The sequence below is a fragment of the Borostomias antarcticus genome (assembly GCF_949987555.1).
Source record: "Borostomias antarcticus genome assembly, chromosome: 11".
Classification (NCBI taxonomy): Eukaryota; Metazoa; Chordata; class Actinopteri; order Stomiiformes; family Stomiidae; genus Borostomias; species Borostomias antarcticus.
In genome coordinates this window covers 16123512-16151011 of record NC_140244.1, presented here as the reverse complement: position 1 = coordinate 16151011, position 27500 = coordinate 16123512, and the positions used below count along the sequence as shown (strand labels likewise).

General features: G+C 45.9%; 3 protein-coding genes across 3 annotated transcripts in view; 1 reads left to right on the top strand and 2 right to left on the bottom strand.

Moving 5' to 3' along the window:
* Positions 1 to 2068, bottom strand: part of LOC311315008 (uncharacterized protein) — a 24151-nt gene extending 22083 nt beyond the window's left edge. Inside the window, exons 1-2 of the mRNA XM_084445581.1 lie at positions 1950 to 2068; positions 1653 to 1762 (exon numbers count right to left, since the gene is read on the bottom strand). Of these exons, the coding sequence (XP_084301707.1) occupies positions 1653 to 1761 (109 nt within the window). The 5' untranslated portion in view covers position 1762; positions 1950 to 2068. The remainder of the gene's footprint in view (positions 1 to 1652; positions 1763 to 1949) is intronic.
* Positions 2069 to 2270: 202 nt separating this feature from the next.
* mybl2a (v-myb avian myeloblastosis viral oncogene homolog-like 2a) lies at positions 2271 to 22701 on the bottom strand. The gene is made up of 10 exons (XM_084445217.1): positions 22557 to 22701; positions 21100 to 21205; positions 20101 to 20172; positions 10226 to 10318; positions 9472 to 9692; positions 9181 to 9295; positions 8747 to 8800; positions 5862 to 6091; positions 4797 to 5499; positions 2271 to 4521 (listed from the first exon to the last, which is right to left on the bottom strand). Exons 1-10 carry the CDS (start codon positions 22574 to 22576, stop codon positions 3541 to 3543), a joined length of 2595 nt encoding a protein of 864 aa, XP_084301343.1. The 5' UTR covers positions 22577 to 22701; the 3' UTR covers positions 2271 to 3540.
* A 1691-nt stretch (positions 22702 to 24392) lies between these two features.
* Positions 24393 to 27500, top strand: part of LOC311315427 (cation channel sperm-associated auxiliary subunit delta-like) — a gene marked incomplete at both ends in the record, with an annotated part of 8307 nt that continues 5199 nt past the window's right edge. The window contains 7 exons of the mRNA XM_084446097.1: positions 24393 to 24522; positions 24876 to 24943; positions 25028 to 25147; positions 25307 to 25381; positions 25819 to 26062; positions 26194 to 26276; positions 26514 to 26726. Of these exons, the coding sequence (XP_084302223.1) occupies positions 24393 to 24522; positions 24876 to 24943; positions 25028 to 25147; positions 25307 to 25381; positions 25819 to 26062; positions 26194 to 26276; positions 26514 to 26726 (933 nt within the window). The remainder of the gene's footprint in view (positions 24523 to 24875; positions 24944 to 25027; positions 25148 to 25306; positions 25382 to 25818; positions 26063 to 26193; positions 26277 to 26513; positions 26727 to 27500) is intronic.

The following is a 27500-nucleotide window of genomic DNA, read 5'->3' as shown; positions in this document are numbered from 1 at the left end:
GCAGCCTACACTGGCCAGGGCACACAGTGATGTGTGACAGGAACGCTAAATAATCATTAGAAACGAGGGACGGATTTGTCCATTTTGAAAATTATAGCCGTTATTTAGGTTATCAGGCTATTTGGTGGGGGAGCTTTAATCTTTTTTCTTATCACTTGGTCAAGGAAAAATAAAGGCTAGTCTGTTTCTATTTCTGTCAGAGGGAGGGACATGTTTTTATCTCAGAGCACTCTAAAATCCTTCAGTAACCTCTCATTCTAAATAACAGTCCCCTAGAGAGAAGACAACGGATAGATTAGATAGATCATTTGTATCATGAGGTGACGTTAGCAAGCAGTTCAGACGTTAGCTATAGTTTTGCTTTTAACTAACTATGTAACCAAAATTATTATAGTAAGTCATTGTCCACTGTCCAGCTATCGATAGGCCTACTTGATAGGATACTATTATAGGAGTTAGTCTAACGTTACTAGGGCCTAACGTTAGTGATGGCTAGTTTGTGAAAATGCAGTTTCCCAAGATGATCCTTTATCATCGTAGCTATGGTAGCAAGTTTAAGTTTCAAGTCTGTATATGATTTTTTAATGCAAGCAGTAGACCTAATTACATTATTAGACTCATAGCCAACTCCACAGAACGAAAAGATGAGGACACCAAGCGACAGCCGTCTGGTCAGGCTGACAAGTGGGGGGCGGGGCCTGGTCTGTCATCGGTTGATTACATCAGTTGATTGACGTTTCTCATGACCACACCCACACATTCTGAGTGAACTTTTATAGTGGGAAATTTAGACTTGCAAAAATATGTTTTAAAATACTTTTAAATGACTGAATAATACAAAAAGTATGTATATTTGTTTTATTGTTGCCTAAAGACTGTAAAGTGTCACATTCAAAGCCTTGGGTTGGGCTCATAAACAGCTCATCTAATCAGCACTGCTGTGTTGAACAGCACTATCCAGGGAGGCAGACTGAGAGGAATGATAAGAGGGTGAGGAGTTTATGTGCAGCGAGTGAAGCAGAGCGATCCACGTATGCAAAAACCATGAAAAAATGAGTTTTGCAAACGTGGACCCCTTTAAACAATATCCCACATTGCCAGTCCTGTTTGTGGTTTATTGGTTACCTGCCTTAGGGGATAGAATCTGATACAAATCTCCATTTAGTAATACACGCTTGGTAGTAGGCCTATCGATGGAGCAGGCGTTGCACCGAAAATGGTGACCCACTGAATTGTGTGACCTGAGGACATCACCATTTTCGGTGCAACACCTGAGCATTTGCATACGTCACAAAAAAGACAGACACGTGCTAACAGACTTAAGTTAGCATGAATGCTAATCACGGTTAGACTAATAGTTAATTGCCGTTTTTTTCGCTTTGCTATAGGCTAACATATCTCAATGGATTTGTTTACTTCAGGTGACGCTAGAGTAGGCTACGAGGCACTTCTGTGTAGCACAGGGATGGGAATGGGGAAAGGGAGGGGATGAGGGGAAAGAAGACGGGAGATATGAGATGGGAAAGGAAGGGAGAATTAGGAAGTGAAGAGGGCTGGTACAGCGATAGAGAAAGTTCATGTAGAAGCTTTGTTTTGTTTAACCCCATTTTTGTTGTGGTATCGAGGACCGTTCAGTTTGTATAATACCCTACCTGCGTTAGACTTGTCCATCATACCGTAACCAGACACCTGCCACATGCCGTTCAGGATGCGGCATATCTCCAGACCCCCAGACAGCCGGATCTTGGGCACCTGTGTCATCCTTAGGTTGAAGAAAACCTTTATTATTTGTGCGTAGTAGTTTTGCCATCAGCTCTACCATATTGTGTTGATCGTTCATTTATTCACTTAAACCCCTTTATTGACTTCCCTTAATTTACCTCCACTTCATCAACAATAAACACGGGAGGTTAAACAGACTGGCCACATTTAAAATCTAGTTAATTTACCTTTCTGGTTCAGTTCTTCAGTAGCCAAAAAAGACAGCAGGTTGTAACGCTGTATTTATTCAGTTACAAAACATATTTGCATAACAGTGAACTAGGGAGTCTCCTGCTTTCACTTGACGTCAAACCTCGACTTCGGTCAATGGTTGGATTCGCCTTCAAAGAAATAAACGCCCCTTTTGCTGAAATAAAAACTGCCCTCTGCAGGTTGAGAGTAGTATTTACATGGACAACAACCACTGCATTCAATCACCCAGATATTCTTGTAACTAAGCATTGTGTAGTACAATTATAAAGTCACTGCAACCATAACATTACAGAAAAAATGCCTTTATTTGTCATTACATTCTCCTGACACTTGTATCTGGTCTGGACAGATAAATGAGCTAAAGCACAGTTATGTTCTTGAAGGTGTTGGGCTGGCAGACCTGCTCCGGATTCCTCTGGACAGAGCATCAGCGAGGGGCACAGCCATGTGGGCTGCCAGGTTGGGAATTAACCCCCTTAGAATTCCCTGATGTATTGTTTTCGGCATCCATAGAAACCTATGATTGAAGGAAGTGAAGTAACTGTCGGCTACATTCCGTTGATCCACTTGCATTATTAGAAACAAGACAACCTGAGGGACAGATCCCAACAAGACAACCTGAGGGACAGATCCCAGAAGGACGTGGGGAATCCAGGTGTAGCCCATCAATACATTAACATACCAGGGTGGGCTACTCTTACTGACTCAACCTGGATATGGAATAGTGCTGCAGCTGACAACAAAGACATGGACACTATTAGACAGGCTGTGATACAGGATAAGGGAACAGAGACATACTACATATAACTGCATAGGCATCAATTGGTCAAACTAAGGCTGAAAATGGGTTGTGTGGTAACGTGTGCAAACTCTGTCCACTGTCCATAGGTTGACAAAAAACTAAAAATAAACACCACTCGTCATTCAATATGAACGCAGTTATGTGACTCCCCTGTCCTGTCGCCCGATTCAAGAGGAGGAAAATAAGCCAAGATAATGTAGTTAACCTGTAGTTAACCTAAGAGAAATAGCAATGAAATCAAAAGACACACAGACATACATACAGTAGTGGACGACATTTCAGTGGTCTGTTTGCCGGCTGTCATTGGAAACATCTCAATAAAATCTATCAATTGAGTAATTAAGAGAATTGAATACCGTCATAAGAAAAAAGTACAGAAAGATGACCCCAGATCACAGGCCCTCCTACCATAATAAAGAGCTCCCTCAAATTCTCTCAGCTCGTTTCATCCATAATATAGTTATTCAACTGAAACTTCATGGGTATGCTGCAAAAATAACACATTAGTCATGATTTAGAGGTATTGTTTGCATGTTGTTATAAACGTAGTAGTTTGAGATATCCGTGGGTCATTAGGTGCTCCTGGTTCAGAGCTGGCGACCCCGAGGCTGAGACCCACATCCTGGGCTGACGGGGGGTCAGGGGACTGCTCTCATCTGGAACTAGTTACAGTACATGTCTTGCTTCCACAACCCAGTTCTCTCAGAGCTCCCTCCCTATGCCTGTCCTCCTCCTCCTCCGCAGAGTCCCAGGTTCTCCTCACTTCAACCCAGGTTGGAGGAGGTGTAGCTGGGCCTCTTGACGGCCTCCCGGTACAGGAGCAGCCTCTCGGTGGTGTGGGGGGGCAGCCGGCTCCTCTTGGCCCGGACCATGCAGGAGGCCATGGGGTAGAGGCGGTCGAAGCCCCCCGACGTGGCTGGCACTGCCAGCAACTTCCTGGCCACGTTCCTCAGCTGGGGGAACCGGGACGCCCCGCCCCAGAAGGCTTGGGGAGTGGTGCTGTCGGCCACCACGGGCTCCGACAGGTAGATGTCCAGCTCACTGAATTTGGCCGCCTTGGCGGGGGGCTGGAGGAAGCTGAAGATGGACTTCCTCTTGACGTGATGGCTGTGTGAGCTGGCCGAGGCCTCTCCTGAAGCACCCTCACTCCCCTCCTCTTCCTCCTTCACCATCACACTCAACATATCAAGCTCCTCCTCCCCTGCCTCGTCCACCGTGGCCTTCACCAGCCTCCAGGCCTGGAACTTGGAGGGCACGGTCAGCATGACCCCCTTGCCCTCCTGCTTGGCATCGTCGAAGGGCTTCAGCTTGAGGCGTGGGTCCAGGATGGTGGCCAGGACCAGGTCCCTCTGCAGCAGCAGGGGCTGGAAGTGCGCCTGCAGGCCGGCGCGCAGAGCCTTGCAGAACGGCCCGTAGTTGGTGTGCCGGCCCTTCAGGGTCATCTCCAGGCCGATGAGAGAGGGGATGATGAGGGAGAAGGTGACTCCGTCCTCCTGCAGGACCTGGATGGCCTCCTCGAACGGCTCCAGCAGACCCAGGATGTCCACCACCTGCTCCCGCTTGGCCCTCACCATAGGAGGGGAGCTGGCCGAGTCTTTGGCTTCGATGCGGGCCTGGGCCAATAGGGTCATGACCGCGCACCAGGCCGCGTCCCCCACCATGTTGCGCACGGCCACCAGGGTGGAGTTCCACCTACAGCCCTGGGAGGGCGGGGCCAGGGCCAGACCACACTCCTTCAGAAGCACCTGATTGGACAACAAAGAGGAGTTCCAACTAATCAAAGCAGCTCTAACGACAAGATCAAAAAATGACACCTTTGCCACTATCTGGTTGGAAGTACTACTCTGCTTTTCTCTAATAGAGGGCATGAAAGACCATCCACGAGACTTACAGCACATCTAGTGAATTCTGCATCACACAAAAAAAGTTACAATCAAACTTCCTATATTGAGTCAGATGGATTGTAGCAGATGGTCCATTTCTATGATGTCAGAGTAGTGGTGCAGTGTGGGCTCCCTACCTCGCTCCAGTAGGCGCTGCTCCTGAAGAAGGCCACCACGCTGTGGACCTGGGACAGCAGGTTCTCCACCACCCTGGAGTTCTGCAGCGCCTCCTTGATCACCTGGTGCAGCATGTGGACCACGCAGCTGGCCCGCGTGCCGTACACCACCTCCGAGAACAGGTCCTCCGCGCCAGCGGGGGCGCCGGCGGGCGGCTGGTCCCCCAGGAAGGCCAGCATCTCCTCCTCCTCGGGGTCCCCGCGCTGAGACGGCAGCATGACCTTGTAGTCGCAGAAGAGGTCGTAGGCGGAGATGGCGGCCTTGGCCTTGTTGGTCATGACGTAGCCCACGTTGTGGGGGAAGAGGCCGTAGCTGAGGAGCACGCCCTCCAGCTCCCGCGCCACGCCCGTTGTTGGGTTTTTCTGGGCCACGTGGCGGAAGGCCACGATCGGCCGGCGGATCTGCCAGTCGTCGTCCAGGAAGTGGAGCTGCACGGCGACGATGGGCTCTGTGAAACTGGAGGTCCAGAGGTCGAGGGTGGCGTGGACGATGGCGTGCCCGCCGCTGGACGCCAGGCAGGTCTTGAGGTCGCGGATCAGCTGGGGCTTGATGAGCTTCTCCACCTCGTCGTACAGCCGCAGCCCGACCGCGCGCTGGGACAGCTTCTGGTACTGGGGACCCACCACTGACATGAAGTGTCTGAACCCCGAACCTTCCACCAGACTAGAAGAACAGCAGGGAGGGAAGGGAAAACAATTGGTATTTAGGCTCCACTTCATGATAAATCAAGACAGATCAGCCAATGCGGACCGAAACTCTGAAGAGTGCCGTTTGGCTCTGATACAGCAATTTCTAAAAGCAACTTGTGAGTTGAGGGCGCCTCCTCCCATAGAGGCTGGTTGGAACAGTTTGGGAGTGCTGTGGGACCCCAAACGGGTCAAGCACTGGACAAAAAACAGGCATTGCATAAGTTACATATAATCTTAGCCATCGCTGTCCCCCTGAGGCCGACGCAGCACACACACAGGGCCCAGTCCAGCTGTGCTTCTGAAGCAGACGTGGAGACACAGTAGCGGTCAGTTCACCTGAGCGGCAGCATGTCCTCAGCGATCATCCTTAGCACCGGGCCTGTGATGTTCCTGGGCCGCGTGGCGGTGGGGAGGGAGGCGGAGGTGGAGGAGGGGCTGGAGGAGTCTTTCCTGGAGGGCGGGCCCGGGGGAGGAGGGCTCACGGTCTTCCACTTGGACTTGGGCTTGGCCTGCTTCTTGGGCTTGACCTTCATCACGGGGGTGGGGGGCTCAGGGATGGGGGGGATCTACTGGAGCAGAGGGGAATACAGGGAGGTTTGGGGGATCAGATTGGACAAATCGGCACAATAAATGTCTCTCTTTTTTATCTCCAGGTCCATTACTATATACCTCAGGTTGGGTGAACAGGTATTTTTCTTCCCTCTGAAACATGTAGGAGTAGGATCCATCCCCCCCTTTGCCCTATGTAAGGCGCATTGTGTTGCCTCTGTCTATAAAATGCACTAAACAAATAACGTTTGATTTGATATAATCCATTCCAAAAATAAAATATTCTATAATGTAGGATTGTTATTTGAGTGAACTGTTCCTTTAAAAGGCTGTATAGAACTACAAGGTTTTTCAGTGATGATCTGGCTGGTATGACAGACACACTAATATGCTCCTCCTCAAAACTTTCCCTTTGACATCATCTTTCACTATGCCCTATGACATCATCTTTCACTATGCCCTATGCCATCTCCTGAGGCTTCCCCTAGCCAGTCCTGGAACTGGGCGTCTTCTGTCCACTCATTCTTCAGCTTGCCCTGTCTTCCTGACATTCTGTCACTCACTCCTGTAATTAGAGGACAAGTTACAAGTGTCATAGAAACATTTCAGTACACAGACAAAACCTTTAGTTGTTTTAATGTCGCTACTTTTACTATCTGTTTTAATATTGTTATTATTTAATATTGTTATTACCTCAGTTTTAATATTATTACCTCAGTTTTAATATTATTACCTCAGTTTCAATATTGTTATTACCTGTTTTAATATTGTTATTATCCATTTTAATATTGTTATTACCCGTTTTAATATTATTACCTCTGTTTTAATATTGTTATTACCTGTTTTGATATTGTTATTACCAGTTTTAATATTACCCGTTTTAATATTGTTATTACCTCTGTTTTAATATTATTACCCGTTTTAATATTGTTATTACCTCTGTTTTAATATTGTTATTACCTCTGTTTTAATGTTATTACCCGTTTTAATATTGTTATTACCTCTGTTTTAATATTGTTATTACCCGTCTGAATATTGTCATAACCAGTTTTAATATTGTTATTACCCGTTTTAATATTGTTATTACCCGTTTTAATATTGTTACCACCTCTGGAAGAGAAACGCTGACGAAGGCCGGGGGGCAGAAACGCATCTGTTCTTGTCTGTTGTAGATGAGCACCACATTATTCTAGAGAGCAGATTTATATTATTCTAGAGAGCGGATTTACATTATTCTAGAGAGCGGATTTATATTATTCTAGAGTGGATTTATATTATTCTAGGAAGCGGATTTATATTATTCTAGAGAGCGGATTTATATTATTCATGAGAGCAGATTTATATTATTCTAGAGAGCGGATTTATATTATTCTAGAGAGCGGTGGTTCGGGCATCTAGTGAGGATGCCTCCTGGGCGCCTCCCTAGGGAGGTGTTCCAGGCGTGTCCGGCTGGGAGGAGGCTGCGGGGTAGACCCAGGACTAGGTGGCGGGACTACATCTCCGCACTGGCCTGTGAGCGGGTAAAGATTCCCCAGGCAGAGCTGGTTGATGCTGCTAGGGAAAGGGATGTCTGGGGCCCCCTGCTGGAGCTGCTGCCTCCGCAACCCGACCCCGGATAAGTGGATGAAGATGGATGGATGGAGATTTATTTTATTCTAGAGAGCAGATTTATATTATTCTAGAGAGCTGATTTATATTATTCTAGAGAGCGGATTTATATTATTCTAGAGAGCGGATTTATATTATTCTAGAGAGCGGCTTTACCCCCTTTTGTTCTATGTGCTCTTGAATCCACACCCGTCAAGAGTTCAGGACTTGTGGGGTGAGTGTGCGTATATCCTCTTTGTTAAATCCCCTGGCATGGAGGCTATTCTCATTTAGGCTACATGGCTTATTTTTGCAACTGATCTCCGGATTTTCACCATTCATGGCCTATGAATGATGATGATTCCCAGGGTGAATTCACCTCATCCACGCACACATTACTAGTTTTACTATGAATAAGAAAGTTGTGTTAAATAACTTCAGTAGGTCTACATGAAAAAATATTCTGCCTGCGTTGGAGAAAAGTAAACAACAGTTTCAGTGTTGCAGTGTCATACGGTCGTAGACTTTTCCTTTCGCCTGCGATTTGCATCAATGGCTTTATTGTCGCATTCAACGGGGTGAGTGGTGCACGCGTACTGGCTGCCGGAGCGGTAGGACTCTCCAGTATTTGCCACTCGACAGTGATTTTCGACGAACTGGGGTACAACCATAACTGGGGTACAACCATAACTGGGGTACAACCATAACTGGGGTACAACCGTAACTGGAGAACAACCAGTCTGGATTGGCTGACGAAATTAATCAGGTGCCACCGATTGGGCAGTAATAAAACGAATGACAAGGCTCATTCCCAAAACCCCTTGAGTCAGACTAATCATTATCCAGCTCTCTCAACAATGTCCAACATGATCCTGAACATAACTGAGATCTCAGGATCATGTTGGATCTGTTGAGAGAGAGAACATTGCCATCTGAGTGGTAATCTCACTATGTTATCTGTTTTGGGGAGCTCTGATAGTCTAGTAGTTCATTTTCAGGTTTTAGGTTTCAGGCTTTTGTGGTGAGGTGAATGTGTGAGCAGATAGTCATCAATCATCCTCATCAGATAGAGGCAGCGTACTCACCGTCTCCGGAGGCACAGGCTCAGAGTCTAATACCACGTCACAGCGGAAGTCCACCTGGAAGTGTGGGGAACGCGTCACTCAACCACACTCAAAAAGCACTCAACAACTTGGCTGCTCTATCATTAGATTGCTGTTAACACGGCTTAATAGTGGCTTGGATAGTGGGGCTTAGTCATTTCCAATTGTGTATTTAGCAGATTGGGTCCAATGCGTTTTAAATATTACTCATAGGTTAGGGTGATACAGGGGACTGACCTCTCCCTGCTCCAGGGTGGCCAGGGGGAGGGTGATAGGACCAGGACTGATACAGGGGACTGACCTCTCCCTGCTCCAGGGTGGCCAGGGGGAGGGTGATAGGACCAGGACTGATACAGGGGACTGACCTCTCCCTGCTCCAGGGTGGCCAGGGGGAGGGTGATAGGACCAGGACTAACCTCTCCCTGCTCCAGGGTGGCCGGGGGGTGTCCGTACTCGTCCAGACTGAAGAATCCCATATCAGCCTTGCGTTTGATAGTTGAGTTCCAGTGGTTCTTCACAGCATTGTCAGTCCTTCAACACAAGAAAACATCCATAACTTCTATTTACAATTGAGGTTTGTTTTAAGGTATGTACCTGGCTAGTTGTTAGGTCCATTAATTAGCAATTATATATGATTCAATAATGTACTGTATATATTCATTTGTCCATTGATGATTGACTCATGTGTTCATTCCCTCGTCCCTGACCTGCCAGGCAGCAGCTTGGAGATCTCGGCCCAGCGGTTCCCCAGCACGCTGTGGGCCTTGAAGATGATCAGGTCCTCCTCGGGGGTCCAGGAGGTCTTCTTCACGCCGGGGTCCAGGTGGTTGTGCCAGCGCTCACGGCACTGCTTACCCTGGCGTCCTTTGAGATGACGCGCTACCATGGACCAGTGTTTGGTGCCATAGATACCCACCAGCTGAATCACCTACAGTGCGGGTAGACACAGTTTATACCACCAACTACAACATCCCGTATACAGCACACCAACAAACATACCAACCAACAACATATACAACAGACCAACAAGATCTACAACTAAATAAAACAATAGGAAAAACACACACCGCCGGCGACAACAGATTTCAGCAATGAACAGCACACAATATGAACAGCACACAATATGTGCAGCCAGATCCAATTTATGTGGCCCGACTGACAGAGCGTTCTTGTCATCGCTTGTCCTTACAATATCTTATCAGCACTGATCAGTTCCTCATTCCAGTCCTAGGTATGCAGCTAGACATTTAAAGGTCCCCAAACTGGTGATTTACTATCCATAGTCTTATCAGTATCATCCTCATCTACTCATCCCATCCCATCGCCCCCCAAGTCCAAAAAATGAATGGACTCCAAAATGTAATGGGTTCTAAGTTGGACCACACTTGCGCTGTCGCAGAGGTAACAAATACGTGTAGAAATGTAGCAGCTAAATCCAGTAAGGTCAGACAGAGGCGTCACCTTCTTATCCTCTTCCTGGGTCCAGGCGCCCTTGACCAGGTCCGGGTCCAGGTACTTCCTGAAGCGGTGCATGCACTGATAGTCCGTCCGGCCCTAGGAACACATCAGGGGTCACGGTTTGGCTCTCTCGCTCGCTCGCGCACGCACACACACGGCTGAAAATTAACTTTTTTGGCTCACCTGCCAAGGGGACTGGTAGATAAAAAAAATCCACCGGCCAAGTATATTTTTTACCGGCCAAAATTATAAATGGCCTTTTTTGTCACATTATACATCTGTTTCAGTACTTTTCATTCAGATAATAGTATTATGTTGAATACATGCTCTGTGTTTTGTCGTTTTGTCGTCGGTTTAACTACACCAGGTGTCGCCACATCCTAGCTTTTGTTGACTTCGACTTCCATTTTCTGTGAGCGAGTAGCCTCACGTCACCAGTCTCTCCTAGTGCGCAAGGTCATGTGACTGAAAACTTTATTTGGTGCAGCAGGGGAGCTATTTAAGTGCAACACACAACAAACAGAACGCCGGTCTATGGCATGGATGTGGCGACATCGCACGCATAATTTATTACATGACTCTATTGGTACAAACATTTACCCGCCAGCGTGGCGGATAGCCTCCGAAATTTAGTCGCCAAATGGAAATTTGGCGGGTGTTAATCTTCAGCCCTGCCCGCAGGTCACATCACACTCTCGCTCACACATGCACACGCGCGCACAAACACACACACACATCCGCAGGTCACATCACACTCATACATCTTCAAATCCCAACAGACAATGGTAAAGACAAAACAATGCTAAAAGTGATCCCAAGTTAAATAAACCTCACCCAGTCCCACATGCATGCCGTCATCATGTGCAGTTGTTGACATCTGATCCACTGTATGTAGTGAAATATAACGACTATGTCCAACCATTCCGTTGGGAGTGAACCCCACTCTACTGGGCGATACATTGAGCAGACGTGAAGAGGGAGCATCGTTGGATTTGTCTCGGCCCACAAGACCAAACAAGTTGTTCCTTGTTGGTTCATTACAGGCCGGAGAATAACGGCCCATTCAGCTGGGTATCCCATCTGCAACCTGTGTGATTAAGTTGGAAATTCCTTTTCATTGTGAAAAAATAATTTTATTGTTTCATTCTGAAAAAATAGGGCCTATATTTTCCAGAGAGGATTGATTTTTTTGACTGTTTGTCCATATTACCTAGCCTACAGTATAGCCAAGCGTTTCCATGGTTTGACTACACTACTAGTTGACTACTTTATACACTAGTTCGCCACTCGCCATTAAAGGGCAATGCTCGTTTTTGACAACCTGGACCTTATTTACGACATATAAGAAGTTTGACTCACCGAGATCACTTTGGTGTAGTTCGGAGGCCTGTAGAAGAAAGCGCGAGCCAGTATATCCATGTAATGACGGTGATCGGGGCACCGAGAATGCAGTTTCTCAAAATCTATTTTCGGCCGCTAAACGGTTGTTTTCATCAATCAGATTGGATGAATCGACTGTTGAGATCGGATTGTTGCTGACGAATGACGACGACAATATTCTCGGCACCAACAACGATCGTAGCGCAGAGAATGTGAGCCGGAGAATAGCCAGTCTGCGCGCTGGCCTGTGCGCATGCGTGCTGGAGCAAGTGGGGAAAGGCGTGTAAAGATCATATTACAGAGGCTAAAGACCCCGTATTTGAAAACCACAACAATGCCTCGCGTTGAGGAATCTCAACTGTCGATTCATCCAATCTGATTGATGAAAACAACCGTTTAGCGGCCGAAAATAGATTTTGAGAAACTGCATTCTCGGTGCCCCGATCACCGTCATTACATGGATATACTGGCTCGCGCTGGATTTTAAATTTCTTCTACAGGCCTCCGAACTACACCAAAGTGATCTTGGTGAGTCAAACTTCTTATAATATGTCGTAAATAAGGTCCAGGTTGTCAAAAACGAGCATTGCCCTTTAACGAACCTGGACTAGGCTATTGCAACACCCCTCCCCCTGCTACAAGCTCATTCATCTATTAATATTTTAATAAACTGGATGGTTTACTAGCCCCACGATTCTTCAATGGGCTAATTGTGGGGGAGGGAGGTGTTACTAGCGAGTTCCAGCTAGGGCTTCTATCTGTTGTGGCCGTGACCACTCCATTCCATTTACATTTTTTGCCGGTCTGCCGCAGGTGTTGAGCTGAATTCGCTAGTTTGCTTGATAGATGAATGGATTTAACGAACTGCCAGCCCTGATTTCGATAGCAACTAGTCATGAAAGAAATGTACAGCATTTGCTGTGCAACATCAAATGTCCAGTTGTGAAAACGAATTGTCAACAAACTGATTAGGCTACAGTACGCTGACCAGCTATTTTACCCACACCTGCTCTCCGTCCACTCAGGGCTGAACATTAACTTTTTGCTCACCTTTATTATTTTGGCTCAACTTTTTGCTCACCTTTATTATTTTGGCCGGTAAAAAATATACATGGCCGGTGGATTTTTTCATCTCCCAGTCCCCTTGACTGGGAGATGAAAAAATCCACCGGCCAAGTATATTTTTTACAGGCCAAAATAATAAATTGCCTTTTTTGTCACATTATACATCTGTTTCAGTACTTTTCATTCAGATAATAGTATTATGTTGAATACATGCTTAAGGAAGAGGCCAAAGTAAAATTTCTAATAAATTCGTTTAATTTGATGCCTAGAAACATTGCAATTCATAGAAATTAAATTATTAATTTCCATTCACTTCCACGGTGTAGAATTATCCATAACTACCTAACCCTACACAAATATGAGATTATATAAATTATCCAAACCTTAACCTCATGGTCTTTATGTGTTTATGAACAAAATACATATCCTGTAACATATTCACAGCCTGTCATAATGTAAAGTTAAACCTGAGCTGGATGACCAGTGAAGTCAGCCAAGGAGGAACCAGTGCCGTCTTCAATAGGGATGGGAATTTCGACTAATTTTAAAACCGAGTAACCTAACCTGATCCTACTCGAGTAACCGATTACTCAAAAAAAGATGCCGTCCAGACAGAATGCATTTAACCTCGGCCCCCTCGGAGGGGAAAACATTTTTTCCGCCTTCATTACCGTGGCGGTGCTTTCATGTCTCTTCCATGTCCTTGCAAATAAACATATTTAAAAGCTGATGTGTGGTTGGATGCATTACTTATCATCAGATTGAATAACCCACAACCAGGTTTTCATTAAGCTATCGGAATCGAAAAACGCAGCCTTTTAATGTGGATGCACTGCCCAGCTCATATAGCTTATCGTTAGGCTACTCTGAAAACTCTAAGCCTACAATATGCAACCAGACCTCTAATTTACTACTCAAAATTAAGTATTAAACCAAGCCTTTACTGCCGATGCCGGATAACAAGTGAATGAATTTTTAGCGTTATCTAAAAAGCAGAAGAACCGCGGCACTCACTGCCTATTTCCAATTTATTGGACAATAATGGATGTTTCGGTGTCAAGCCTTCATTAGAGAAATGTCCATGCAAAACTAAATAGATTTATTGAACAATAGGCCTATTCATTCAATATGTATTTATAGCAGGCTGGAAAACTATAGGAGTAGACTACACGCGCATGGACCTGTGCTGGTACTCGCTGTCTTTTTCAGCACCACCTCATTATTAGCCTACCGCAAAATGATGGGAGTGCTGCGTGGAGCCAGAGTACAAAGTGGCATATATTAAGGCTATACTCACTAGTTCTCTAGGCTACCTACGCTGTAACAGGTTTGAAAGTCTGAGGCTCGATCCATAAAATGCTTTAACATTATGCAAAACCACGGTGTAGTTTGATCCGAAAATGCTTAACAGTATGGAAAACCGAACCATGGACAGCTAGCATTAGCAAGCCCATGGGCTGATTATTGCTAGTTTTCGTGTCCACGTAACTTTGCACCCAAGAACTGTGTCCATGTAAATAAATATAGCTTTTAAAACATAACCAGTTAGCTATCTAGACAGTAGTCAACAAGTAATCAGTCATCACTACCCCTGACAGCTGGCTGCATTTATTATTTTTACGATTGGTGCACTTTCAGATATTCCGTTTAATAGCCAGGCAGGGGGGTCCCCCGGGATCCCCAGACAGCTGACGAGTCATGCCCTATCTAATATCTGATCATTGGTTGCCTGAAAGAGCCGCAGTGACGTTGGCAGCGCCTTTCTGAAAAGTTGAGATGGCAATGTTTTCAAAAAGCCGGAGCGCTCGAAAAAAGACTCCGTATATACAGCGCTTTTCTCCAGGCAGCCGCCAACGCTCTATCCTCTTTGGTAACAATTGAAAAAGGGCACAGGCGCTCAGAAATGCGCGCTTTCACGGCCAAACATGCCATATTGTATAGCCTTTAGATTAACCGAGTAGTGTTTATTTTCCGACTAGCAGATCGCCTACTCGGATACTCGAGTACTCGGTTAACCGTGCACATCCCTAGTCTTCAGAGCTTATAAGCTACATGACAAGCGATCAAAGACATCCCTTCTGAGAAACAGTGGCTTGGTATGCTATGGAAGCCCAGAGACAGGATGGTACACATCTACGGTAGTAGCGCGCGTCCTCTGAGGTAAATGGGAACGATTTTCTGTGCGCGAGTAGCCTCGTGTCACCAGTCTCTCCTAGTGCCCGAGGCTCCGCAACAGTCATGTGACTGAAACTTTTTGGTGCAGCGGGGGAGCTATTTAAGTGCAACGCACAACAAACAGAACGCCGGTCTATGGCATGGATGTGGCGACTTCGTACGCATCATTTATTACATGACTCTATTGGTACAAACATTTACCCGCCAGCGTGGCGGATAGCCTCCGAAATTTAGTTGCCAAATGGAAATTTTACCTGCCGTTGGCGGGTGTTAATTTTCAGCCCTGCGTCCACTGCAGCTGGAGTAAACTAACTAGGCTCCTGCTGTTTCTCTCCTTCTACTAGGCTACTCGCTTCACAAATTAATTAAACCTACTGTACCACCAGACCAAGTATAGGTATTGACCTGACAATCTGCTCCAAATATCCCAGCCCAGTTGGATAGAGAAACTATCAATTCAAATGCAGACCAACCGTTTGAGATAGAATTGAATAGTTAGGCTACGTTAGGATTTCTTAAGCAAAGATACAATATATCATATGAGATATCGGATAGTCTAGGACACAACCATGAGCCTAGGTTGTCAGAGAAAGTATGATTGATAGATGGATGAAGCTTGACATTTATTTGGAAACGGCAAACTAGCATATCCTGCAGTGGCGGCTGGTCAATAAAGGGCGATGGGGCGCCGCCCCTCGGTGGTGAAAAGTGAAGTTTAAAAAATATATATATATTATTCTTTTTTAAATATATATACATAATAATTACTCTTTTAAAAAAAGTTGTGGTCATGAAAGTTATGGTCTGGTGGTTTAAAAAGTACAATAACGTGTAATATATACAATATAAACCATTACGTTTGTTTATATCTCTCTTCTGTGAATGAGACCTTAGCCCAGGGGCGATAGAGTCTCAGCCCTTTCCAGTGCATTCAACAAAGCGAGAACATGACAACGGGATAGTAACGGTTAGCCAATCAAAAATATCTCATGGGGCTGAAGATATTATCGCCCCTAGCCAATCAAGAAATAATATTTCCCCAAGCTGGACTGCGTCCTGTCTCATTGCGCCCTAAAAACGGTAAGTTGAGGCTGCTTGATGCCGTCTCACTATTTAGCAATGATGATGAAATAGTACTTGTCGTTGTAAAATAATGTCGTTGTAAAATAATGTTAGTTAGCTACGTTTTCTAAGATTTCTTATTGTCATAAAAACTGTAAGGTTCTTTATTATGATCTCCATGTCTGATAAATGGATGAGCAGGTGATGCTTGCTCACGTTAGTCAACAAGTGCTAGCTAGTAACATTAGCTATGCTAGCTAACGTTAGTGCAACACGTTAGCTAGTATACGATTAGTTGTAATTGCCATAAAGATCGGAAGGTTTTTTGTAAGCTATGATCTCCATCCTTAATAAATAGATGGCTAGCAAGCAGGTTACGTTTGCTAGCTAACGTTAGTTAGACAGTGCTAGCTAGTAGTAGTTAGCTAGCTAGTGCAGCACATAGTAGCTAACGTTTTACATCTGCTATAAAGTTAGCTCCATAACCTAACATGATAGGATTCACTAGCATTAATAGCAACTAGTTGGCTTACTAAAATGAGCAACAATGCTCTCTCCATCAACATCCTCTGAACCAGGCTCCCAAGCTCTCTCCATGACCATCCCTCTGAACCAGGCTCCCAAGCTCTCTCCATGACCATCCCTCTGAACCAGGCTCCCAAGCTCTCTCCATGACTATCCCTCTGAACCAGGCTCCCAAGCTCTCTCCATCAACATCCCTCTGAACCAGGCTCCCAAGCTCTCTCCATTAACATCCCTCTGAACCAGGCTCCCAAGCTCTCTCCATCAACATCATCTGTCCCAGGCTCTCTCCATCCCCAGACTGCCCCAAGCCTTTCATCACCAGACTGCCTCAGACATTCCAAGTCCTGTGCCCTCTCTTTTGAGGTGAGTGTGTGAGACAGTATGTTTGTGGGTGACTTAAAGTATCCTTTCTGAGCATGTCAGAGGCCATACACTGTATTCTGTTGTCTCACATTCTTCCAGCCTCTGTCCCAGGCTCTCTTCATCACCAGACTGCCCCAAGCCTCTCCTCACCAGACTCCTATGCCAGGTCATATGCCCTCTTTAATGAAATAATGTTTTTTTTCTTTGTGTTTCACCACACCTCAGCACCATAACTTAAATAGGTGATCTTTTTTTAAAGAACAGGGTAGTACACAGAATGACATTTTCATGGGATGGGAAAGGGATGTCTGGGGCCCCCTGCTGGAACTGTTGCCTCCACAACCCGACCCCGGATAAGCGGATGAAGATGGATGTATGTGAAAATGGAGCTACCTGTCGTCCAGTTCACAGAGATGCTATTTTAATGGCACTCTATCAAACAGTAGATTTAAACTGCGGTGTTCCACAGGGGAGCTGCCTTGGCCCGCTCCTTTATTCCATTGGTCCGACCATATTGATATTGTTTGTAGAATGGGTGTAGCAGTAGCTGCGGTGAGAAAATGTGCACCATTTCTTCCATCTTTGCGAAATCAAATTGTTTGCTCTTTGGTTCTCTGTCATCTGGATTATTGCTCAGGGGTGTGGTGGTCATCTGCCTCTAAAAGCCTACTCAGGAAGTTACAAATAATACAAAATAAAGTAGCTCGACTGCTGCTCATCTAGGGCTAATGTGGCTGAAATGCATGTGAAACTAAAATGACAGAGTGGAGAAAAGGTTGGCAGCCAATTTGCTTGTTTTCTTTCATAAGGTCATTCACACCCAGACACCTGAATTCATGTTTAAGACAATACAATACTGTATTGTTTAAATACACACGCATGCTACCAGAGCAGCCAGCAGAGGGCAGATGACTACCTAGAACAAACTTTGAAAAACAGGGCTGTGATGGCATGGAACAGTTTTCCACGTGACATCCGTTTAATTAGTGGTAAGGCTTGTTTTTAAAAAAAGACTGAGTATTTGAGTTACGTGCAGTCTGACTTCAGAAACTGTTTTCTCAGGTTTCTTATTCATCGTCATTCTAGTCAAAAAGCTTGTTCAATAACATTCAACATAACAGTTGCAAATTTGCTTTTTCAATTAAATCAAGTTAAAATTCAGTTCTCCCACCCCATTTGTCTTTGTAAATAGGGAAATGTATACAGGGAAATGTTGCACTTTGCATTTATTATTTTCTCAGAATGCACGCGAATGCTTGATTTACATGTGAAAATCCGAAAAAAATCCCAAACTTCCAAACTTTCAGCCCCACCTACTATTTTTTTGGCCAGCCGCCACTGATAAGCTGTTTGATGGTATATCGTTTTGATAACTGGTCAGTTGATATTAGCCTACCTTCATATTCAAATAAAATGAAAATACATGTCCTCAATTTAATTATATTAGGCTATTATTAGCCTATCCAACCATACAACTGGACAACTCCAATGAATGTGGAATGTAATTTTATTATTTCAGTTAATTTTGATTAGTCCACACATGAATGCGCCATCTGACAAGAAATAGGCCTACTGAAAATACATGTCAAGCGGTGTGTAGCCTAACACTGTTGTGCGTTGGGAGATACGGGTTGATTTGAAATAGGCCTAGTCCTCACCGGTTTAGTGCTATTTATTAGGGATGTAACAATACCCAAAACTCACAATACGATAGTATCACAACAGAAAGTCTGCGGTACGATATCTCGATAATTAAAAGGAAAAAAAGAAAATATGGTTAAACTATACATTTTATTTAAAAATATGTAATTGCATACAGCAACTGTTTTTAACTTGAAAGTGTATCTTAAAAACAAAACACAGCCCAACATGGTGTTTTCACCCCTATGACCTAAGTAGGCTTTAACCTACTCTATGCACAAAAGTAGTGTGTTATAAAGCTGTCTTAGCGACATTGCATATCAATTAGTAAATAATAAGGATAGAGTAGTCTTAGTGCCATTGCAAATCACATAAGGATAGAAGGTAATCAGTCAGTGACAGGGCATAATCAGACCCTGCACTCGTCTGTGGTTAACGAGACGCACTCTGCTTCTCTGTTTCACTTCAGCTTTGGTCTCCTTGTACAGAGCTGGTATGACTGTGACTTATGTATGGCTGTGATGGTCTTGTATACTTGGGCTCTAGCATGGCCGTGATGGTATTGTATATCTCTACGATGGTAGACATTTTTTACAGCGACACCTCGAAATTCGATATATTGTTGCATCCCTACTATTTATTGATTATATATGTCGTAACTGACTGCATTGTTGAAAATAGGGGTTGAAAATGTGGGGTTTCTGAGTTTCCAGGTTTGAATCTAAAGAATGAATGAAGTCTGATCAGTTGGTAAAATGATAGCCCCTCAAATAACCAATGTTATGTAGGCTACTGTATCTGCTGTAGCTAATCCAAAAAAGCAGTTTGCAATTCAGACTGGTCAAACTGAGAAACGTAGACTACATTAGGTTATAAGCAACGGCAACCAGACTGTCAGAGAAGCCTAGTAGCCTACTACACGGTAGCAGTGCTCTACTGCCTCTCGTGGTTGCAGGTTGTATTAATTATTTTACCGCCGCTGCCGCTGTCGTTGTTGCTCTGGCCACGAGGTGCGGCGAAGTATTGAAATTCGGATGACTGTAGTTTTTGCGCAATGAATGGAGACGAATGGCCGGACGTGTTTGGGCTGCCCGTGGACCCGACCCGTGCTTCGGATCTGCTCCAGAATTTAATGGGTTCTAGTTGGACCATGCTACACACTTCCACCAAGTTTCATGAAAATTGGTCCAGTAGTTTGTGCATAATCCTGCTAACAGACAAACCCGCGCACACATACCACCGAAAACTTGACCTCTCGGTCTGCGCTGAGGTAATCAGGTTCAACGGTAAAACTATTGTGTTCAGCCGCAAGTTAAACAGCATGCATTTACACAATGATTTTCAAAAGAGTTTATGAAACATTTTGATTTTGCCTCCGTTGTTTCTGCAAGCTTGCTTGGCAACAAGCCAGAAATGCAGAATGGTCTCTATAGATGTCCTGCGCCCTCGTGGGTTCACCTCATGGACGCATTAAGGGAACGTCACATGGGAAACTAAATACAACAAAAAATACAACTGATAAACCGTTATGAAATATCCGGCTAATTCAAAATAAGCAGGTAGTCGTCTAATGGGTTAGCCGTGGGCCCCCCTAGACCAAGGCCAGGACTTTAGCTACATGGGCAGGATGCATGCAAGGTGGAGACACGTTGGTTCTCAGTGCTCACCGGTAAGAAACTGGAGATGGCCCTCCAGTCCTTCTGCCCAAAGTTGTTCACCAGGATCTTTAGGTTTTCATCCTGCGCAGAAGACAGTAAAGTTAAAAAAAAACACCTCTCACACAGTGTTAATTTCTTTAATAAAAATATTGACAAAACATATGTTGCCTTTTTCCGATGATTAAGACATGACGTTGACGTCACGAAAATGGATCTTTGAAAATAAAAACTGTGCCTAAATAAAAAAAAATATTTAATTGCGAGACTAAAATGAGACTAAAATGTCAGTGGGACAACGGACATTCAAACGGACGGACATTTAAAACTGCCCAGTCCACCTCCACCCCCCGGTAGAAGAGGGGTCCAGGGGATATCTGCTGGGCTGTTATCTGCTAAAGGAAGAAGGGATCTGCTAAGCTAGCTGACTAGTGCTGGTTATCGATGACTGGCTTGGCATACGTCTGTTCTTGTTTTTCTATATGGCAATAAACACATTTTGATTATAAAGAAGCACGGGACCAAGTTTAACGTTTATCTAACATTTTCATCCAGCGTTTTCTGGAAAGCCTCGGAAGCAAAAAACACCAAATAGCCTCCGCAGATCGGTGTTAGTTATGTTCGGAACGCTGCTAGACTGGTAGAATAGGCCAGAGAATTGGAGGCTAGAATAAGCTAACCAGCTAGCTTACGGTAACAGGAACTCCTCGGTGGTTAGGTTAGCTGTTAACATTTGCTAGACTAGCTAGCCACGAGAGGCTATAGCCATAACCTCCCCCTCCTCTCTTCATGTGAAGTGAGACTGAAACCTGACTCCTCTAGACTCCTCTCTGTGCTGCATGCGAAGGCGGAGGGGCAGATCTCAGACACTCCTGTCATCAACACTTGATGAGTGGGCGCTGATCTGACAAATTTACTAAATAGGTAAAACGACAGCGGGGGCAGAAAACAAGGGTGTGGCGGTGTTAAAGTGGTGTTAATGACTCAACCCCAGACTAGTGTTGGACTCACCTCCTCATGGGTCCACTTCACCTTGACCTTACTGCTGTCCCTCTGCTCGTCGCCATCAGAGTCTGTGTCGATGCAGAGCCCCACCTCACCTTCCTCACTCATGCTGCTGGATAAGAGAGGACAAGAGATCAGAAGCATTAAATACCAGGGATGTGCGCGGATAGTCTTTTATACACCTATACGGTGCAGGTTCTGCTAGTCGGTTAGGAAATACTAGTCAGTGTACACAATCCTCTGAATGTTTATTCAATGAACTAGAATAAGTGTGATTGTCTCATATGTTTCTGAAATAAAAGTAAACGTTCATGGAGTAACATTCAAAACGAGAAATGGTAGTCGCAAAGCAGACCTCCACCCATAAATGCATTTCGTGGCACGTGCGCGCCCGTGCACGCGAGCAGTTTATGTTTGGTATTGCTGCATTCCTTAGGTCGAGCGCTTTATGCCAGTCCAAACCCTGTGACCTTTCCACATTACTTCATCTTTTGCTGGGGCGGAGGTAATGAAGATGAAATAATTACGAAATAGATGAAAAACTAACAAACTATCAACTTTCAAAAATAGGATAACTTATAAATAGCGTTATATTTTAACATCAGTGACAAAATGTACAAAACAATAACTGTCACAGTAACGAATGTAACAGTAACGAATGTAACGAATTCCTCGGGCCCCGACCCCCACGCAAACGTCTCTTATAAACTGACCTCTACATGGAATTGTAGCTAGGACTCTGCAAACGACAACATCAAAATGTGCACTCGACATAAATGTAACCTACTTATGCAATAACCGACTTTAAAAATAAGCTAACATTATTATTTACAAATGTGCATTCACGAATTATGAAGACAGCTTAAGGAACCAAATGTATCATTCCAACTTGACTAGCTGCTAGCTATACATCTAAGCTAATGTTTGCTAGCTCCTAGCTAACAGACGTTGTGACTGTTGAACCGGAGTATGTAGCTGGCTAACGACACTAGTGTCCCAAGTGGTGGCTAGCTAGTGCTAGGTACATCGCAAGCCATAGATCATCAGTCCCGTTGAAAAGAAACACGTCTAGTAATCAAGCTATGAATTAAGCTATGAATGCTAACATGCAAGTCATAATTAGACAGGTTATTAACGATTCAACACTTTTAGCTGGTTTTACCGGTTTGAGTGGCTGAAAGTTGTAGTGCTGGCTAAGCTAGCTGTGATGGGCTGCTGCCTGGCTATCAGCACGATAACAACGGCTTCTAAACGGACATGAGTGAAAAGTCGGTTACCGACCCGTCAACATCGACAAATGCACACCAATTCGAAACTACCAGACAATTTACCCGATAAAAACTTCCCAGAAGCGCGTTGGGTTTGCTTCTCCAGAACCATGTGCAGTTAGCTAGCCTATCCAGGTAGATAAAGTTGCTACGGTGTTGATACATTAACAACAAAGATGCATTCGGCTGTCTTACCCGCGCTGCCACAACGACATTTCCCTACGACTCTCGTGGGTAACGATAACCCAACTGTCGCGGCCCTTCTCCCTTGTTCTGTAAACAACTGTTACACAGCTACAGTTCTACCGTCCCGGTTTACAATAACGCGAGATATTACACCAACAAAACCATGTTTCTCTCTACTGTTACCAGCTCGCGCCCAGCTTGCTCGCATAGATTTTTTCCCGGGACAGGAAAAGAGGGGTCTGTTCAAGAACATCACCGTTGCACAACAACAAACCGTCAACGGTACCGAGAAACGTTGAGCTGTTCCGTTACACTCGTGCGAAAAAGCCTACATCCTTCCCCTTGCACGATATTTCGTTTGCAATAAGCATTGAAAAATAACCCTTAATATTTACAAATAATGGCCTTACTCGCTTATTTTGCACTGCTGCGGGTAGAAAACCAGCCGGCTGCTCCTTGCTGCTGCGAGGCTCTGAGGCTCGAGACGAAAGGCTGGAATGTCTCGAGCGTGTTGAGGCCTCTACAACTTCCTGTGGGCCCGAAGTGCTGAATTAGCTTGGCTAGGCTAATTTACGTTAGCTATCTGAAATTTGATTGAATTAAATTAGTCAACTCTCTTTGGCATATTGTTCACATGCTATTACACTCAGCAATGTTGGGAGTGGATAGCGAAAAGATATTCATCCTAACCTTATTCGTTTTGCCTTTTAGTCTCCCCGAAAACAGGTAATGTTAGCTAATGTTAATGAACTAGCTGTTAGCTAGTGCTTGCTACAGTTGGCCAAACGTTTCTAGTTTGCTAGCCATCTAACAAAGGTTATCTAGCTAATGCATTTACTTGATTGAGTTTATTTATGGATTGATTAAATGTTTTGTTTGATGTGGCCCCATGGCGTTCAAAATCTTGAAATCTTTTCTTTTGTCATAAAAGGCCAGATTTGTTATGGTCCAGGTCCCACCAAGTGGAGAGACAGGCAGCTGGATCAGCTCTAGCCCGATCCCCGGTAAATGTGTGTCAACGTCATCAGCAGTTAAACTAAAAAGATACAAATAGCTACTTGATCTGGATTCTTTGTCATCATCATCTCTCTCTCCCCTCCTTCTCTCTCTCTCCCCCCCCCCCCCCTTCTCTCTCTCCCCCCCCCCCCCCCCCCCTTCTCTCTCTCCCCCCCCCCCCTTCTCTCTCTCCCCCCCCCCCCCTTCTCTCTCTCCCCCCCCCCCCCTTCTCTCTCTCTCCCCCCCCCCTTCTCTCTCTCTCCCCCCCCCTTCTCTCTCTCTCCCCCCCCCCCCCTTCTCTCTCTCCCCCCCCCCCCCCTTCTCTCTCTCTCCCCCCCCCCTTCTCTCTCTCCCCCCCCTTCTCTCTCTCTCTCTCTCTCTCTTTTTCTTTCTCTCTCTCTCTCTCTCTCTCTCTCTCTCTCTCTCTCTCTCTCTCTCTCTCTCTCTCTCTCTCCCCAGCCCTCCCATATATCTTTGTATTACCAGGAGGGTACATCCACTGTGGTGTTAAATCACTGCAACACTCGTCTGGCCTTGTACATGGGGTGAATTTTGAATAACCTAACCTTGACATTCAATCATTTCAACCCTACTGCAGAGTACCCCAACCCTGCTTCACAGTGTATTTCAATTATCTCTGGTTGCAGCCGATGGATTCTGATAACCTGGTCATTTTTTGAGGAGCCAACTTATCCTATGAACTATGTTGGAAATTATGTGAGTCTCTCTCTCTCTCTCTCTCTCTCTCTCTCTCTCTCTCTCAGACACACATACTGACTGACTTCCTCATAATCATACTATCATACATCACGGTCACTGACTTCTTCTTTTGTCTTTTAACATGATGTTATGTCCTGTAATCAGCCTCTGAAGGGCTCAGTGAGTTCAGCAGCATTTGTGTTGGACAACTTGGCCATGGTGATCGACCAGAGACTCTACATATACTCTCTATATGATGATACATGGATACCCGCCCAAGGTGTGGACAACAAAACACCCACTTCTATGCGCTAGCATGAGGACCCTTAGCTTAGGTGGTCAGCACCATCTTCATAACCAGCCTTCTCAAGTCAAATATTATGGGGAGTATGTTGCAGTTTGCAGGATTCCAGTTTCATTCCATAGTTATTATCACAGTAGGTTATGTCAGGGAAACACTCATCCAATTCCTCTGTGGAGACATTAGTAGGGATCTGTCTGTCCTCTTAGGGGTGTGTGGAGACATTAGTAGGGATCTGTCTGTCTTAGGGATGTGTGGAGACATTAGTAGGGATCTGTCTGTCCTCTTAGGGGTGTGTGGAGACATTAGTAGGGATCTGTCTGTCCTCTTAGGGTTGGACGGCCCAGTGACCACAGTCTCTTCGCTACAGTGCTGCTTCAGCAGAGACGAGGCCTGCTTGGTAAACTCCAGCACCAGAGCTCTTGACAGATGTCCCACAGTGTTAAAAACGTGAGGTGATCATGTTTGTGTGTGTGGACAACAGGAAGTGAGTTCAGCAGTGCTGCTGTACAGCCTGGGTAGTCCCCTGGAGGACGGGCAGGTGTACCTGTCCCTGGACGGGGGCTTCTTCTTCTCTAGACTCAGCCTCGCCCCCAAGCCAAACGTGAGCAGGAACAGAACAGAATTCAATTGAATGCATCCTCTCCTCCCTTCATGCAACACACAACCACACAACCACACAACACACCATGCAGCTGAGTCAGTATTGTTGGAGACTTCAGGACCAGGAGATGCGCTGACTGACCTTGGTTGTGCTCTACAGGAGTTCGTTGGAGGGGTCTTCAACATGCCCACGGTGTCCAGTATAGTGGCCATGATAACCAACAACCAGAGCATGGTGAGACATGAACCTCCAGCCCTCTGGTGCACTCTCAGAAAACAGGAGTCAGAAAGTGTCATTAGTCTGGCTGAACAGATGTAGCCTCTCATTGGCTCTGCTCAATATCAGCGGTGCCAATCAGATTCAATCCCCCAACACTATTTTGCAAGGGCTGTGTTGAAAAAATAAGCTTAGCGCCACCCAAGAGGATTGTGATTGCTTTAAAGAAATACAGTGTTTTTTTCCCTATCAGAATAATAAGGGGGTAGAGCTAGGACCTTCTCCAGCGCTGGAACAGCGCCAAAACCAAGTGTGGAGAAATGCCTGGCTATGCCAGACTAGCATGGGAACAACAGAAGAACATTTTTGGGAACCGAAACCTTTTTTCTGCGAGTGTACCAGCTGCTTGGGAGGGCCAGAGGGAAGCAGGGTATGACTGTCAGACTGTGGGCCAGTTCTCTTTCCGCTACATCTCAGCAGTCGACCAGAAGCAGTCGGACGAGCAGCCCATGAGAGACCCTCTGGCCAGCTTGAGGGTGATCCAGCCTGCCGGCATGAGAGGACACCTGCTCATCTGGTCTCCCCACACGCTGCTCTACTCACCCAACCACGGCGTGGTCATCGTGCCGGTGTACGTGATTGGACAAGAGAATGCCACCCTCCCGCCTCCAGAGGTCACCATCCTGCAGGTGGCCACTGGTAGGACTGTCCTGCACCAGGGCTGCATGTGTGTGTGTGTGAGAGAGAGAGATAGACATTGTGTGTAATATTTCATGTACCAAACGACCTTGGTGTCCCAGAGTGAGTGCTGGTCCCTGTGTGGTGTCTAGAGGACAATGGGGTGATAGCCGTGCTGACCAGTGATGGGGTCCTGTACTATGGCAGGATGGCGTTGGAGGCCCACACGGTCAGGGTGAGCAGTGCTGACAATCACAGTCTTTCACACAGAACAGGAGGAACTGTACATACAGTGTCTGTTGATATCGCTGCTCATCAGTAGACGATGAAGTCCGCCCCCAAAATATCACCCCCACAAAAAGTTGCCTGGTAAAATAAAGATTGAATAAAATGAAATACAGTATAAACAGCTGGCTGTCCGGTCTGTTTAGACAGCCTGGTGTAATAGGTGTCCAGTGTGTTGCCTGTTCAGCCAGTAACGGCTGATCCTGTGTGCTGCCCAGTCCAGTTCTCCTCCATGCTGGACATGTCCAGGGAGAACCTCCTGCTGTTCAGTGCCTACGGAGACCTGGTTCTACTCCGGGCCCACATGGACCAGGTCTCTGGGGTCGTGGGCTTCAGCCACGCCAGCATCATCGTCCAGCGGGAGCTGACCTCCGCCGTCCCGCCCGTCCAGCCCTGCCCGGTGAGTTTCTAGGGGACGGGACAGCAGGGGGACGGGAGGACGGGGACAGCAGGAGGACAGGGATAGCAGGGGGACGGGAGGAAGGGGACAGCAGGAGGACAGGGATAGCGGGGACGGGAGGACGGGGACAGCAGGGGGACGGGGACAGCAGGGGGACGGGAGGAAGGGGACAGCAGGGGGACGGGAGGAAGGGGACAGGACAGGGGTGGGTGGGACATGTGTAGGACTGAATGGCCGGGTAGTACAGGGACAGTGGTAGGACCGGGACAGGGGTAGGACAGTGACATGGGTAGGACAGGGCTAGTACAGGGACAAGGGTAGGGCAGGGGCAGAGGCAGGACAGTGGTAGGACAGGGACAGGGCTATTACAGGGGCAGAGGTAGGACAGTGGTAGGACAGGGTAGGGTACAGGTTTGTCTAGGGACAACACTATAAACTACAGTAGACTTCTTTATTCACATCCCTTGAAAAAGATGGTGAAAAAACAGTATAAAGTATAAGATCTGACTTTAATAATCCCCAGGGGAGTATTGGGCGCTATACAAGTATGCAAGAACTACTGAGCTACAGCTACACATGGACAGCAGATGGACCTTGATCCCAAGCACACGTCCAAAGCAACTAAAAATTGTTGACAAAGCTCAAGATCATCCTGAAGTGGCCGTCTCAGTCCCCAGACCTGAATCCAAAATGTGGTATCCAATCACTCCTGACCTATTGTCCACTAGTCCCCTGCTGCTGCTGTGGAGGGTCCATTGCTGACCCCTGTGGGGG

Coding starts and splice junctions, on each gene's coding strand:
- mybl2a (XM_084445217.1), bottom strand. CDS start 22,576: ATGTCGTTGTGGCAGCGCGG. Junction 6,092..8,746: donor AGCCTGTGCCTCCGGAGACG/GTGAGTACGCTG, acceptor CTGCTCCAGTAG/ATCCCCCCCATCCCTGAGCC. Junction 4,522..4,796: donor GCAGCGCCTACTGGAGCGAG/GTAGGGAGCCCA, acceptor TTGTCCAATCAG/GTGCTTCTGAAGGAGTGTGG.